The 16,280-nt window shown below is 37.5% G+C and overlaps 1 protein-coding gene across 2 annotated transcripts in view; it reads right to left on the bottom strand.

Moving 5' to 3' along the window:
* The window catches only part of LOC127876680 (death-associated protein kinase 1-like), a 137,377-nt gene that overhangs the window by 14,441 nt on the left and 106,656 nt on the right, over nt 1–16,280 (bottom strand). For both annotated transcript variants that reach the window (XM_052422062.1, XM_052422063.1), the window contains 8 exons: nt 11,914–12,012; nt 9,922–10,020; nt 7,431–7,529; nt 6,105–6,302; nt 5,089–5,187; nt 4,638–4,739; nt 3,603–3,782; nt 2,982–3,201 (listed from right to left, as the gene is read on the bottom strand). In XM_052422062.1, coding sequence (XP_052278022.1) covers nt 2,982–3,201; nt 3,603–3,782; nt 4,638–4,739; nt 5,089–5,187; nt 6,105–6,302; nt 7,431–7,529; nt 9,922–10,020; nt 11,914–12,012 — 1,096 coding nt within the window. The remainder of the gene's footprint in view (nt 1–2,981; nt 3,202–3,602; nt 3,783–4,637; nt 4,740–5,088; nt 5,188–6,104; nt 6,303–7,430; nt 7,530–9,921; nt 10,021–11,913; nt 12,013–16,280) is intronic.

The raw sequence follows: 16,280 nt of genomic DNA, 5'->3' as shown, positions 1-16,280 counted from the left end.
AATCAAGGTCAGGCTACAGTACCTTTGGTCAGTTTGCCTCGTAGCATGACTCAATCAAGGTCAGGCTACAGTACCTTTGGCCAGTTTGCCTCCTAGCACAACTCAATCAAGGTCAGGCTACAGTACCTTTGGCCAGTTTGCCTCCTTGCAAGACTCAATCAAGGTCAGGCTACAGTACCTTTGGTCAGTTTGCCTCCTAGCAAGATCAAGGTCAGGCTACAGTACCTTTGGTCAGTTTGCCTCCTAGCAAGACTCAATCAAGGTCAGGCTACAGTACCTTTGGTCAGTTTGCCTCCTAGCAAGACTCAATCAAGGTCAGGCTACAGTACCTTTGGTCAGTTTGCCTCCTAGCAAGACTCAATCAAGGTCAGGCTACAGTACCTTTGGCCAGTTTGCCTCCTAACAAGACTCAATCAAGGTCAGGCTACAGTACCTTTGGCCAGTTTGCCTCCTAGCAAGACTCAATCAAGGTCAGGCTACAGTACCTTTGGTCAGTTTGCCTCCTAGCAAGACTCAATCAAGGTCAGGCTACAGTACCTTTGGTCAGTTTGCCTCCTAGCAAGACTCAATCAAGGTCAGGCTACAGTACCTTTGGCCAGTTTGCCTCCTAGCAAGACTCAATCAAGGTCAGGCTACAGTACCTTTGGCCAGTTTGCCTCCTTGCAAGACTCAATCAAGGTCAGGCTACAGTACCTTTGGCCAGTTTGCCTCCTTGCAAGACTCAATCAAGGTCAGGCTACAGTACCTTTGGCCAGTTTGCCTCCTAACAAGACTCAATCAAGGTCAGGCTACAGTACCTTTGGCCAGTTTGCCTCCTAGCAAGACTCAATCAAGGTCAGGCTACAGTACCTTTGGCCAGTTTGCCTCCTAGCAAGACTCAATCAAGGTCAGGCTACAGTACCTTTGGCCAGTTTGCCTCCTAGCAAGACTCAATCAAGGTCAGGCTACAGTACCTTTGGCCAGTTTGCCTCCTAGCAAGACTCAATCAAGGTCAGGTTACAGTACCTTTGGCCAGTTTGCCTCCTAGCAAGACTCAATCAAGGTCAGGCTACAGACCCTTTGGCCAGTTTGCCTCCTAGCAAGACTCAATCAAGGTCAGGCTACAGTACCTTTGGTCAGTTTGCCTCCTAGCAAGACTCAATCAAGGTCAGGCTACAGTACCTTTGGCCAGTTTGCCTCCTACCAAGACTCAATCAAGGTCAGGTTACAGTACCTTTGGCCAGTTTGCCTCCTAGCAAGACTCAATCAAGGTCAGGCTACAGTACGTTTGGCCAGTTTGCTTCCTAGCAAGACTCAATCAAGGTCAGGCTACAGTACCTTTGGCCAGTTTGCCTCCTAGCAAGACTCAATCAAGGTCAGGCTACAGTACCTTTGGCCAGTTTGCCTCCTAGCAAGACTCAATCAAGGTCAGGCTACAGTACCTTTGGCCAGTTTGCCTCCTAGCAAGACTCAATCAAGGTCAGGTTACAGTACCTTTGGCCAGTTTGCCTCCTAGCAAGACTCAATCAAGGTCAGGCTACAGTACCTTTGGCCAGTTTGCCTCCTAGCAAGACTCAATCAAGGTCAGGCTACAGTACCTTTGGCCAGTTTGCCTCCTAGCAAGACTCAATCAAGGTCAGGTTACAGTACCTTTGGCCAGTTTGCCTCCTAGCAAGACTCAATCAAGGTCAGGCTACAGACCCTTTGGCCAGTTTGCCTCCTAGCAAGACTCAATCAAGGTCAGGCTACAGTACCTTTGGTCAGTTTGCCTCCTAGCAAGACTCAATCAAGGTCAGGCTACAGTACCTTTGGCCAGTTTGCCTCCTACCAAGACTCAATCAAGGTCAGGTTACAGTACCTTTGGCCAGTTTGCCTCCTAGCAAGACTCAATCAAGGTCAGGCTACAGTACCTTTGGCCAGTTTGCTTCCTAGCAAGACTCAATCAAGGTCAGGCTACAGTACCTTTGGCCAGTTTGCCTCCTAGCAAGACTCAATCAAGGTCAGGCTACAGTACCTTTGGCCAGTTTGCCTCCTAGCAAGACTCAATCAAGGTCAGGTTACAGTACCTTTGGCCAGTTTGCCTCCTAGCAAGACTCAATCAAGGTCAGGCTACAGTACCTTTGGCCAGTTTGCCTCCTAGCAAGACTCAATCAAGGTCAGGCTACAGTACCTTTGGTCAGTTTGCCTCCTAGCAAGACTCAATCAAGGTCAGGCTACAGTACCTTTGGCCAGTTTGCCTCCTAGCAAGACTCAATCAAGGTCAGGTTACAGTACCTTTGGCCAGTTTGCCTCCTAGCAAGACTCAATCAAGGTCAGGCTACAGTACGTTTGGCCAGTTTGCTTCCTAGCAAGACTCAATCAAGGTCAGGCTACAGTACCTTTGGCCAGTTTGCCTCCTAGCAAGACTCAATTAAGGTCAGGCTACAGTACCTTTTGCCAGTTTGCCTCCTAGCAAGACTCAATCAAGGTCAGGCTACAGTACATTTGGCCAGTTTGCCTCCTAGCAAGACTCAATCAAGGTCAGGCTACAGTACCTTTGGTCAGTTTGCTTATTAGCAAGACTCAATCAAGGTCAGGCTACAGTACCTTTGGCCAGTTTGCCTCCTAGCAAGACTCAATCAAGGTCAGGCTACAGTACCTTTGGCCAGTTTGCCTCCTAGCAAGACTCAATCAAGGTCAGGCCACAGTACCTTTGGTCAGTTTGCCTCCTAGCAAGACTCAATCAAGGTTAGGCTACAGTACCTTTGGTCAGTTTGCCTACTAGCAAGACTAAATCAAGGTTAGGCTACAGTACCTTTGGCCAGTTTGCCTCCTAGCAAGACTCAATCAAGGTTAGGCTACAGTACCTTTGGCCAGTTTGCCTACTAGCAAGACTCAATCAAGGTCAGGCTACAGTACCTTTGGTCAGTTTGCCTACTAGCAAGACTCAATCAAGGTCAGGCTACAGTACCTTTGGCCAGTTTGCCTCCTAGCAAGACTCAATCAAGGTCAGGCTACAGTACCTTTGGCCAGTTTGCCTCCTAGCAAAGGATGCGGTGAGTGTGGGGATGCACTGGAGCTCGTGACCCTTGACCTACGGAAGAAGCTGCTGAACAGGCCACACTTCAGGGTCTCAATAAGCGTGGATTTTCCCACCCCCGTTGACCCCAGGAACTTCACCTTGATCTGGGGTAGGGTCAAGGTTGACTGAATCAGCTGCTTTATGTAGGACTCCCCTTTCTCCTGAAATAGTATTATTCCAAGTTTAATGTACATGAATACTTTAGAAAGGAAAAAGGTGATTGGAAATAAATTGTTAATGAAAAAATACATTTTTTTAAAAGGTATTTTGCATTCTTTAAAAGAATGTTATCAGTCTGAATGCCTCACTCCACCCATTCAGTGCTTCTTTATAAAATTTTCAATTTTTCAAATGGTTCATATTAATATAGCTACAAATAATTTTTTTTTTTTAACTTATGTTGAGTGAAAGAAACCTTTGACACATCAACACGCAGATTAAATACTAAAATTAACTGACTTTTTGGTAAACAAAATGCTGAAAAGAGCTAGTTGGAATCAATTTACTCATTGGTTGCAATGGCAGACAAAAGCACATATGCACAACAAAAATCATAGATTACCCCTCTGACTTTGTTCAGCAATTCTGCTATATCTGTAAATCCCTCCGCTAGGGCCATGATATCTGGAGTGATCCCATCTTTGTTTGGGGTGTCTGCCTTCGCCCCAGAGAGCAACAAGAAGCGGACCATCTCAATACTTCCGCCCTTACAGGCAATGTGCAGAGGGGTCACATTTGTGTCCTAAAAATCAAAATTGGAGGACAGTTTTTATGAGTTTAAGAAGAGCTAAAGTCTAAAGAGATAAGTATTGATAATGTCATTCTAAACTAAGAACAGTCATTTATCATGACGAATACTCCCACAATGACCAATTTCAGGCAATGAATATTATATATTAATAAAAATAAATACAAATATTAATATAAAAATAATGCATGTCTGTAAAATGTCATCCCAAATTAGCCTTTGCAGTCGGCACAGATTCATCAGGGACAACACGTTCCGCTTAATAAATGGAATTTTGGTTCAAAGGATGACATTTTTTAACCCTTTACCACTTAGATACGTATTTTTACCTATTTGTAGTCCCTTAGAAAGTTAAATTTAATTAAAAACCTTTCTTACTGTATTCAAGTTTTAAAGACTTCATTTGCAACCCTAAGTTACTGATGAGCAGCAAACAGCATAAAACTTGCAGTCTGTTCTGGTTTTACGCTGTTTTCACTTAGCCATTTCACTTTGCTTCTGAGTGGGAAAGGGTTGAAAAAAAATCTGGTTAAGGTACGACACTTACCACGCATGCATTGAGCAAAATGTTCCCAGTACAAGGCCAATTTGAGTCATGTTCTGAGAAAACTGGGCATAATGCATGTGCAGTCCGTACAGGCTAATCAGGGACAACACTTTCTGACTAAAATTGGATTTTTGCTTCGAAGAGACTTCATTTAAACGAAAAATGTCATAAAAGCGGAAAGTGTCGTCCCTGATTAGCCTGTGCAGACTGCACAGGCTAATCTGGGACGACACTTTACGCACATGCATTAAGCCCAGTTTTCTCAGAACGCAACTCATTTTGTATAGCATCCTGCCACACACCTTAGTTGTCACCTCCGCCCTGCAGCTGTACGCACACATCGTTTGTACTACAGAGGTGAGGCCCTCCCGTGTGGCACAGTGTATCACATACTCCCCCACTTCCTGCAACCAACAATATGTAACCTGAATGCACAAATTAAAGTTTTAAACAATTTTACAAAAAAACAATACCATAATCAAAAGTGTGTAGGGGTGTAGCAATACTTTTATGTGCATTTTATTGAAAACTATTCCACTACCACTTATTATTTTGCCTCGCCTGAAAATAATGTTCCAAACAAACTCTTTCTGTACAAAAAGCATTTATAAAAACATGACATGTGTGAAGAAAGCATAATTAAGATAATTATTAAACATTTTTTTAAATTATACCTTACATGTTGTCAATACTCCCCTTAAAGACAAGCAAGATATCTTAACCACTTATTATGGTCAGATCACCCCTGCTTACCTCCACGTAATCGTCCATGCTACATCCAGCATGCAGCAACATGAGCGCTATAGCGCTGTGCCGTCGACTGCAGGCTAGGTATAGGGCCGTACAACCAGCCTGCAAACAGGCAAGTAGCTACATCAAAGTGTTTAGAGTAAAACTGAATCTGATGTGTATTCTATATCATATACATTATGATTATGTTTATTTTTAGCCAAACCATCGATAGACGCATTATAGATATCTTTGCCTCATAACAAAGGCAGTATTGAAAAATTCACAACCATTATTGCGATGGGACAAACAAGACAACAAATGGGTAAGTATTTAGCATTAATTTAGAGCTAAAGTTTAACCCTAACCACTTAGATACGTATTTTGACGCATTTGTAGTCCTTTAGAAAATTGAATTTAATAAAAGACCTTTCTTACCAGATTAAAGTTTTTTAGGCTTCATTTCAAACCCTTAGATACTGTTAAGCAGCAAACAGCATGAACAGTCTGCGAGTTACTCGCAGGCTGTTTTGGTTTTATGCTGTTTGCACATAGCCATGTTCACTTTGCTTCTGAGTGGGAAAGGTTTAAGGCAAACTGTTTAGAATACAGCATGCACATTGAGGCCATTATCATATTCAACACGAGTAAATGAAAAAAGGGATTATCAGACCACAGTGGGTGATCCCTATACTGCACTTAAAATAATTATCAATGTAAATGTCTATGAATAATTAAGATCTTTTCATAGCAGTTGGGCGATCATTTGAATAATCCAGTGTGATAGAAGTCGAGTATGATCGAGTATTCAGCAACCATTTCATGTCAATATCAATTAACACAACAACAATCAATCAGGTTAACTTAAAATTTATTTTTACTTTCATGAAGGGCATATTTAGTATTTTAATATAACTACTAAAAACACACAAGCCGACAACGTTGAATTCGTTACAATGTTTACTTTTATGACGCTGACAAACATTGTAAGGTTTTAATAATTTTGGTCATCCACTTTGTTTAAAACTCCTATCAGTTACCTTATCTTTGTGATCTAGCGGGATGCCAGCCTCTATGAGTATTTTCACACACTCAAGGTGGCCCCGTGCCGCAGCACAGTGCAGTGAAGAGTCCCCGTCCTTGTTCTGTACCCCCAGGCTGGCCCCACCCCGCACCAACACATGGAGTATGTGCGTGAACCCGTGCCAGGCTGCATAGTGTAGGGCTGTCTCACCTAGCTAAGAAGGCATTTTACTCTTTAACCCTTTGCATGCTGGGAAATATGTCGTCTGCTAAAATGTTGTCTGCTGAATTTCTAAAATTAGCATTTTCTTTGATTTTTTTCAAAGAATACTATCGGAATAGCAAACAATTTGGATCCTGAAGAGACGCCACATTCTGTGGTGTCTCATCTGGGTCCAAACTGTTTGCAAAGGCCTTCAAAATTCCGTTCCAGCACTGAAAGAGTTAAACGTGATTAAATGCATGTGTGTAAAGTGTCAGCCAAGATTAGCCTCTGCAGTCCGCACGGGCTTATCAGGGATCACACTTTACACTAAACACTTGATTTTTGTTTAGAAGTGACTTACTTTCAAAGAAAAATTTCATAAAAGTGTAGTCCCTGATTAGCCTCTAACGACTGCACAGGCTAATCTTGGATGACACGTTTACGCACGTGCATTTAACCCCATTTTCCCATAAAGAAGCTCAAATGAAGGCATAGATTATAATACTACATAACATCCCCAGGCAGGCTCCACCTGGAACCAACACATGCACCTGACAGATTGCATAGTGCAGGACTGTCTCACCTTACTGCATGTAGGAGAATACCGGAAGTAACAACAAGTGGTGTTTGTTGTCAAATAACACGGGGTTAATTGTTAGGATGAATCAGTTCTCAACATACAATAATGCTAAATGAAGGCATTTTACAGTTTAGATCTGGGTCCGTTTTCAGTAGCTAGTTCTTAGAATTCAGTATTAAAATTAAGAATGTTCTTAACTCTTAGTCTAAAACAAAATAATATTCTTAAAACTGTAATGTTCTATTTGTATAATTCAGTTCAATAGGACATAGATTTTTATACTCTTTGACAACAACCCAATTCTTCATATAACAATTTATTTATTACAAAAGCAACATTTGTAACCTGTGTGTACTTGAACTCTGAACATATATTTGAATGGTTCCAAGCTTATTCTTTATACATAAGTCATAAGTAAATATGGCCCCAGATTGAATTGTAATACTATTTAAGATTGGGACAAAAAATTTAACTCAAGAATATTCGTTGTCATTGGGCATGGTGTCAAAAAATGATCTTTCAGATATTTGATAACGTTCCATCAATATGTAAACTCACATTGTCCTGGTTGTTGAGTTCTACCCCTGCAGTGACCAGGTATTCTATGACAGCCAGGTGACCGTACCTCGAGGCAACATGCAACGAAGTCTCCCCAGACTGAAATAAGCATGAAGCAGTCTCATCAGGACAATTAAATGAGCCGCGCTCTGGGAAAACAGGGCTTAAAGCATGCACGTAAAGAGATGTCCCAGATAGGCCTGTGCAGTGCACACAGGCTAATTAAAGAAGACACTTTCTGGATTTTTGCTAACAAAGGAACCTCTTTACCTAAAAATTCCATAAAAGCAAAAAGTGTTGCCCCTGATTTGTCTGTGAAGACTGCACAGGCTAATATGGGACAACACTTTAAGCAAATGCATTAAGCCCAATTTTCCCAGAGCTATAGCCTCAAATGCTTTAACAGTTAAGGTGTAACAACATTTTGCAATACACTTCAACACCGTTATTTTGAAGTCGTCGGGACCGTTAAAAAAACTATTTTTCTTGTTTTTATTTTTGTCTTATTACAGAACATATAAAATATAATGAATAGCACAAATTATCAGACATACATACATATTTATACATTTTCGGCAATTAATTAACATTTTTTTAACTAATACGCGATGTCTCTCTGAACACCGGCGTTCGCGCAGACGACAAAGGTGTAATCATCGGCTTTTGACGAGCCACGACAAAGGTGTGAAATTACGCTCAGTATTTTGCAGTTTTGACTTCGGATTAAAGATTGTTAATAAGGTGCGAATTATAGTGTTGGGACCGACTGAATCACTTCGAATTAAAGATTTCTTCGGTTTAACGAAGTTCGGATTAACAATGAAATTTTACATTAAACAAAGAAGAACCAATATCGGGACCCGAAAAATACTACGAAATAACGGTGACTTCGGATTATCGGTGTTCGAAATAACGGTGTTGAAGTGTATGAAAGTGGAAATCTGTTAATGTGACTATTGCTTAGTAAAACTATGTAAATGTCTACAAGGGTAGAGAGAAAAAAGATTTTAAAAAGAGAGTTTATATCCAAACTAATTAAATGTTATTGTGATTTTAGTAAAATTATGACAAGACACAAAACAAAACCATGATGTGCTTGAAAGAAAAAAAACAAAAGGATGAAAAGATACTATTGTTTTCAATGGACATTTAATGTTAACATTAACATTATATAACAGCAGCCCTTCACCATTGTCTTACATCAAGGGCAGAGGTAATTAATAGTTACAAAGGCAGATGACAGACTTACAATGAACAAGACACTCTACATATATATATGAGGTCAAAATTTGGCCTCAAGGTTACTGCAACCTACGCACTTCTAGTGAAAAATGTGATGTGTCTTGCCATTTTGTCATGTCCAAAGGAGATGCCGTTTGTTCTCAGAAAATTATCACACTTGAAATATTGAAACTTGGAGTGCAATTAAACAAATGTGTAGCAATTCTTAATGTGCTGCTTTGTTTTTTCTTAGCTATGTTAAATAATGATTGCCAGAGGACCAGAGGGAAAACCAAAATTAATAGATTTTGAAGGTCACAAGATGTTAATCACTAGTTATAAGGGAAGACAGATTTATTTGTATTTTTAATGTTAATTAACTTCACACTAATGAAAACCTAGAAACATGGCCACAATATTGTCAAATCAACAACCCAGGAGAATAACAAACTTTTAAAACAATGTACAGAAACTGCTCATAATTTACATATTACCCACCAAAATGTAAACAAAAAGGTCCTGAAGTGCTAACCGCAGGTCAGGGGACACCATTTGTCAAAAACTTGACCTAGAAACCTAGTTTTTGACACCCAAAGATTCAAAAATGGCCTTGACAATGTCAAGGTGAACATAATGACCATGTTTGATCTAGATAGAGTCATTAATGTGGTAGAGCTTGTCGAGAATCAAGGTTTTTCTACGATTTGACCTGATCTACTAGTTTTTTGACAATTTACCCAGATTCAAATTCAGCCTAGATATTGCCAAGATTAACATTCTGACCTAAGTGCATAGAGATTAAGTAACAGTAACACAGCTTATATTCCATTCATATCAAGCTATTTTCAAAAATAGACATTATTCATGGGCCATACTCTGTGAAAAGGGGGTTTACTGCATGTGCGTAAAGTGTCGTCCCAGATTCCAGATTAGCCAGCGCAGTCTGCACAGGCTAATCAGGGGTGATATTTTCCACCCTAACTGGATTTTTGATAACAGGAGACTTTCTTTAAACGAAAAATACCATAAAAGCAAAAAGTGTTGTCCCTGATTAGCCTGTGCGGACTGCACAGACTAATCTGATGCGACACTTTACGCACATGCAAGAAACCCCTTTTTCACAGAGCACAGCAAAATGCATTTTGTTAATACGGACAAAAACCTGTCAATCAGGTCCATCACAACTTTAGCCATTTTAAGATAATATTGACTTCTACTTGGACTGGTGTTGGAAAGGGCCAGTAATATAGCAGCATTCTTCTATCGTTACCTTGTTCTGTGTGTCGAGAGGTACACCTTCCTCATGTAGGTATGATATCACATCCACATGGCCCTGCCTGGCAGCCCAGTACACAGCACTGTCCCCATGCTGAAAACAGAAGGCATTGCTTAACCCTTTACCACTTAGGTACGTATTTTGACGTATGTTTAGTCCCTTAGAAAGTTAAATTTTATTAAAGACCTTTTTACTAGATTCAAGGTTTAAAGGTTTCATTTCCATGCAACCCTTAGATGCTGATGAGCAGCAAACAGCATAAAACCTGGACAGACTGCGAGTTACTCGCATGCTGTTCTGGTTTTATGCTGTTTGCACATAGCCATTTTCACTTTGCTTCTGAGTGGGAAAGGGTTAACCCAATTGTCATATCAGACTGTAAATAAAATTTAAAGGGATGGATGTCCGTTCTTATTTGTTGCATTAGAAAATGACAATTCCTACAAAAAGTGAGATTACTACACCATGATGCTAAATTTGGCATGATAGAACTTAATAATTATAAGTAATACAAATAATCCAGCTTGGGGTAACGTTTTTGTTATTTAAGTTCAACAGAGTATGTAAAGATTATTCTTTCTTTCACATGTAAAATTTCACATAGTTCATGAACCGAATTGAAATTGTTATCCCATAACTGTATTATAACGCTTGCAATATATTAATATTGCAGAAGACCGAAAAAATTAATGGGGCCTTCCTTTCCTTCCAGGCAACCATCATACCAATTTGTATTATTGTAGAGCAATGCATTCTCTAGATATCATTCAAAATGGCATAAGGCTAATGCAATCAAAGGCTCTTCTCCCAAATCGAGAAAAAAATCTGACTTTATTACCCTAACACATTGACATTGCAAAATCTGGTAGTGTAAACATGCATATAAATGACAAATCAACAATATTTAGGTGTCCTGCTAAAATGCAAGATGTCCTGAGCATTTTTGTTAAAAAAATAAGTTTTCTTCTAAAAAAAATGACATGCATCAGTCACCAAGATGAAAAACATTTTTCTTTACTACACTTTATTGATATATTTAGGAGCACAAAAAGGTAGCCGTTAGCCAAGTTTAGTATATCAGAAATGACATTAATGAGGCAAAGATTCTGATTCAAACCAATCTTTGTCTATTTAAGTCACTTTTCTGACATCAATACAAATTAAAATGAGATGTGTTCAGTATTTAGAGCATAAAGTCTAACAAAATCAGGTTTATAAGCCTTGTGTGATAAACTTAATCTCCATTTAACAGTCACTTATACTCTATTTTCTTTTACACCTTCATAAAATAAATAAACTTTTAATTGTTTATAAATTTGCGAAAGTGAATAATTACTAGACTTGCAAGCTAGAGTTATAAATCACAGTTTTACATCTCTCAATCAGTGAACATGTCAATTATTTATGACGCAGTCATTATTCACAACATGTGAATAGTTAATCGATTGTCATAGCTGATTGCAATGTGGTGTTAACAAGGGCATCAACATAAATTAACATAAAAACATAACATAAAATAACATTGTGCACTTGCTTACCCATATAATATCAAACGGATTTAATGTAATGTCAAGAATGATGACAAATAATTTACCAAATAGTTATCAAATACCAATTGAATACAAATAAAATCATAAGGCAAAAATGTTCAAATGTAATGGCTAAATAAGTCATATTTAATTAAATTATAATAATACTGCAGGTCATAGAAATGACTTGCATCTTTTACACAATTTATTTTCTCAAATAAAGAAGTTTTATTTGTAGCAATGAAAGGAATTAAAACTTAAATTTAGGCCACAGATGTCTAATATGTATTATTAAAAGCTATCATAATTCTTGATCACTTATTTAGCCAAACATTTAAAAATGTTTGATTCTAACTAAAAAAGCAAGAGTCAGTTTGATACATATTATATATTGCAGTTGATGTGGCAATGTATAACTTGGTTATAGTTTTACTATTTTGTAAAATTTATCAAGTACCTTATCAAGGGCCCCTATTTCGGCCCCTTTAGACTGCAGAAAGCGTATGACCTCTGTGTGACCCCCACCAGCTGCCATATGAACCGCCGTCTCCCCATGCTGAAAATTGAAATATTGGTTAAATACTACAGTTATAACATACATGATATAATTTGTCAGTTTTACCTTCATTAAACAGGGCTAGAAAAAAGGGCTTAATGCATGTGCGTAAATTGTTGTCCCAAATTAGCCTGTGTAGGCAACACATGCTAAAAAGAGATTACACTTTCCAACTAAACTGGATTTTTGCTTAATATAGAGACTTCCTTTCAGCCCTGATAAGCTTATGCAGATTGTATAGGATAATCTGGGATGAAACTTTTTGCACTTGCATAAAGCCTGTTTTCCCAGAGCCAGGCTCAAATAAATGAAAACTTAACAGATCCCCTTAAATTTGAGTTGTGTTCTGAGAAAACTGGGAATAATGCATGTGCCTAAAGTGTCATCCCAGATTAGTCTGTGTAATCTGCACCGGCTAATCAAGGACAACACTTTCCGCTTTTATGACATTTTTTGTTTAAATAAAGTCTCTTCTTAGCAAAAATCCAATTTAGGCAGAAAGTGTCGTCCCTGATTTGCCTGGGCGGACTGCACTGGCTAATCTTGGATGACACTTTACACACATGCATTATGCCCAGTTTTCTCGGAACGCGACTAATTTATCAAGCAATTCATTAAAAAAATCATAGCAAACTGCACAGTGAAAAATTGAAAATGACATGTTTCATTAAAAAAAAATCAAAGTAAGATTACTTCACTACTGCAGTGTAGAAAATCAATATTCAATCCATTTCCTGGAAGACTCCAGCATCTGCTAAGCATCTTGAACAACAAGGTGCCAGCAGATTTCAATTAGAAGATCTCAGCCTGATCAAAAATCACTGAGTATCAAATCAATGCTCACAACACCAATGAAGCAATGTCCACAACCACTGATCATGAGACACCACTTGACTGATCTTTGTTCCTCGATCTGATTAATCCAGCACCATCAACAGTATTTCAGATATCACTACCAACACCATGTCAAATTTCAAGGTATTGTTGCCACTATAACACTAATTGGACACAAGGGTGATAGGTATTCCTCTGTGTCACCCAGCTCAGTGAACAGTATTCCACAGACCACAAACAACAATAAGCATAGAACCAATTTATCTATGTAACCAATCAACAACAACACTTTAAACTCTATACTTCTCAGTTGTTCCGTGTGTTCACCTAATGCATGTGATAGTATGTGGTGAACAGTATATTGCCCTTAGCACTAAGTGTCATTGCATTTTTTTGGACATACATCACCACACCGGCTGTTGTCCGTTAAGTATAAATTGCCTTTTAGTCGTTGTGCAATTGTGACACTAAACATGCTTATCTTTCTTAATTTGGATAACATTTTGTTAATATGTATTTAATGAGTATTTGTTGGGACACAGCCAATGCATGGACATTGTGTACTGGTAAATAAATATATATGCAAATTCAATACGCTTAAAAGCTGCCCCTGTAAACAATTATACAGCTAAAAGGTTTTCCACATTTAAATTGTATGCATCAAGAGTGCAGTCTTGTCTAACTTATACCCCTGTTTAAAAGTAAGGATTACTTTTACATGTATCAAGTTTGATGATTAAAAGATCTTTTTTTTAGAAGCTATTTAGCCTCTTTACAATTATTCAAGGGCCATAATTCAGAAATACTTCAGATATTCTTCCTAAAATCACTATCACCAAGTTTCAAGAAGTTAAGATTCAAACTGTTTTAATCATTAAGCACTAAGCCATGGATAATCGCATAATATGCTCAATTTCTTAAACGGGCATATGAAAATATGAATTCTGGTATATTTACATTTTAATAACATGATGAATCACATTTTTTTGATACAAATTTATCTGATGTATTGACTAGATCACAGCATTTAAACTTAATATTATACACATATTTAGGATTAAGATTTAAATATGCAGCTATTGACTCACTCAGAACATAAGAACGGCATCATTTACATTTTCACATAGTAACAGTTAAAGGGACCACTTCAATTAGCACGGAAAACTTTACAGAATTTTTATACGAACAAAAGAAGGCACAATCCTGCTTATAACCAGTCACAGTTATAGGTAATGCAGCTAATGTTCATATTTACACCTATGAACAACTATATTACATTTTATTTCAACATCTGTAGCATAGCGATACTGACATGGTACACATTTAACAAACCAAATTTCTAAGTACAACAAGGGACACAATTCTGCTAAATTGCAAATCAGAGTTTTTTAACTTGACATCACTAAATAACCCCTATTACATGTGTGCAGTTTCAATTGAATATCTGCAGAAGAAACAGTGATATGGAGATTTCTCATGTTTTCCTTAACCACATTTCTAAATACTAAAAGGGCGGTAATTCAGCTATATTGCAAGCGAGAGAAAAAGATGTAGGTCAGTGACTACACAATTACTCAATTTGTGAAGTTCCAATTGAATACCTGTAGTAGAAACAGTTATATATCTTTCGGTGCTGGAACTGAATTTTAAGGCCTTTGCAAACAGTTTGGGTCCAGATGAGACGCCACAGAACGTGGCATCTCATCAGGATCCAAACTTTTTGCTATTCTGATAGTATTCTTTGAAAAAAAAATTGAAGAAAATGCTAATTTTAGAAATTCAGCAGACAACATTCTAGCAGACGACAAATTTACCAGCATGCAAAGGGATATTGAGATGTTGCACATTGACCATGCATTATGAGGATCCTGGCGTTGGCATTTGGGTAAGTAGTAGCTTTGACTTATCTATGAGTCATGCTAAAAATACAAAAATCTTTGAAAAAATCCAGTGTTCCTCATATTACTATTTTCAATGCAAGGATCCATGCTTAATTTTTCAAATACAATTGATCTTTACTGTAATCATATAACATGCTTGCACTCTCAAAACTCACAACTGCATAACTGTAAAACCATGAATTGCTGCAATTATGAAGTCTATTAATGTTTGGGCAACATTATCATCGGATAGTGTTCAATTATGGATGAGCTCACATTAAGTCAAATGTCATTTGGATGCAACCTTTATAAATAATCAACAATTATATTAACCCATTTATGCCTAGTGGACTCTCCCATCCTTCAAAGTTGGATCAATTTATTTCCAAAATTAGGGATGTCTAGTATATTTATTTCTATATTTAGAACAATTCTTACAGAAATTCCTTTAAGCAAACAGCGTAGACCCAGATGAGACGCCGCATTATGCGGCGTCTCATCTGGGTTTACGCTGTTTGCAATGTCCTTTTTTCAGGACGCTAGGCATGAATGGGTTAACTTATTAAATATAATGTTTACAAGAATGTCTGAAACTCATGGTCAAAATAAATAGTTTCAACAATCAAACATTCATCTTTATCCATAAAATAAAATTAAAAAATAACCCAAAAATGACTTAGAAAAATAAGTCCATTGATTTTACATTCAATAACTGTCAAAGTTTGAGTATGTTCACATAAATGTTCAAGTAATAAATAAAAACATCTGTAATTTGATATATTGATGTTGATGGTGATAATATTACATGTACATCATAACTTCACATCAAACTGTTGAATGTCCTGCAGCTAAACTTTATAATGGTATTTTAAATAATGTAATCACACATTGACTATTCAGAGTAAGGTAATATCTAGAGATTTGCTTGTCAAAAACATGTCAATATCTCAAAATAATAAGTTTATCTGAACTAAAAACTTGTGTACAGACTACTTAAATCATAATTTATTTAGTTTCTCTTTAATTTAATATTTTAAGATGTTCTGAATTTTAAAATAAGCAAAGAAAATAAAGAACTTAAATTGTCAAATAATACATTGGCAATATACATGCACAAATCCATGAAGAGATTGTAAATTTATTAAATTATACTTGCTTAACATAAAAAATGATATTTGTTAAAGCAATTTTATATTAAATGTAACCAAAATGTGGCAATTCTATCCTCACAAATGCTTGTTGAATGGTTTATGCTAATAGACAAATGTTGACGATGCAATACCAGTTTGACTGACACCTTAAGCCTATAGGTAACACATTTAAGCGCAAATTTTAGTGAGTTTCTAAGCAAATTTGACCTCATGCTGATATCTTTTCCATCATAACTTTTTACCAATGTTCTCTTATCAAACAGTGTTATCAAGTGTCCGAAAGTCATGGTAAAAATAAAATATTTTCTACAGTAAAACATCCACCTGAATGCAAATGAAGCATATATTAAAACAAGAGAGCCATGATGAACCTACAGTGCTCACCTGAATACAAGTGGATAGA

The sequence above is a fragment of the Dreissena polymorpha genome, chromosome 4 (assembly GCF_020536995.1).
Source record: "Dreissena polymorpha isolate Duluth1 chromosome 4, UMN_Dpol_1.0, whole genome shotgun sequence".
In the NCBI taxonomy this organism is placed as follows: Eukaryota; Metazoa; Mollusca; class Bivalvia; order Myida; family Dreissenidae; genus Dreissena; species Dreissena polymorpha.
This window is presented reverse-complemented; position numbering and strand designations above follow the sequence as displayed.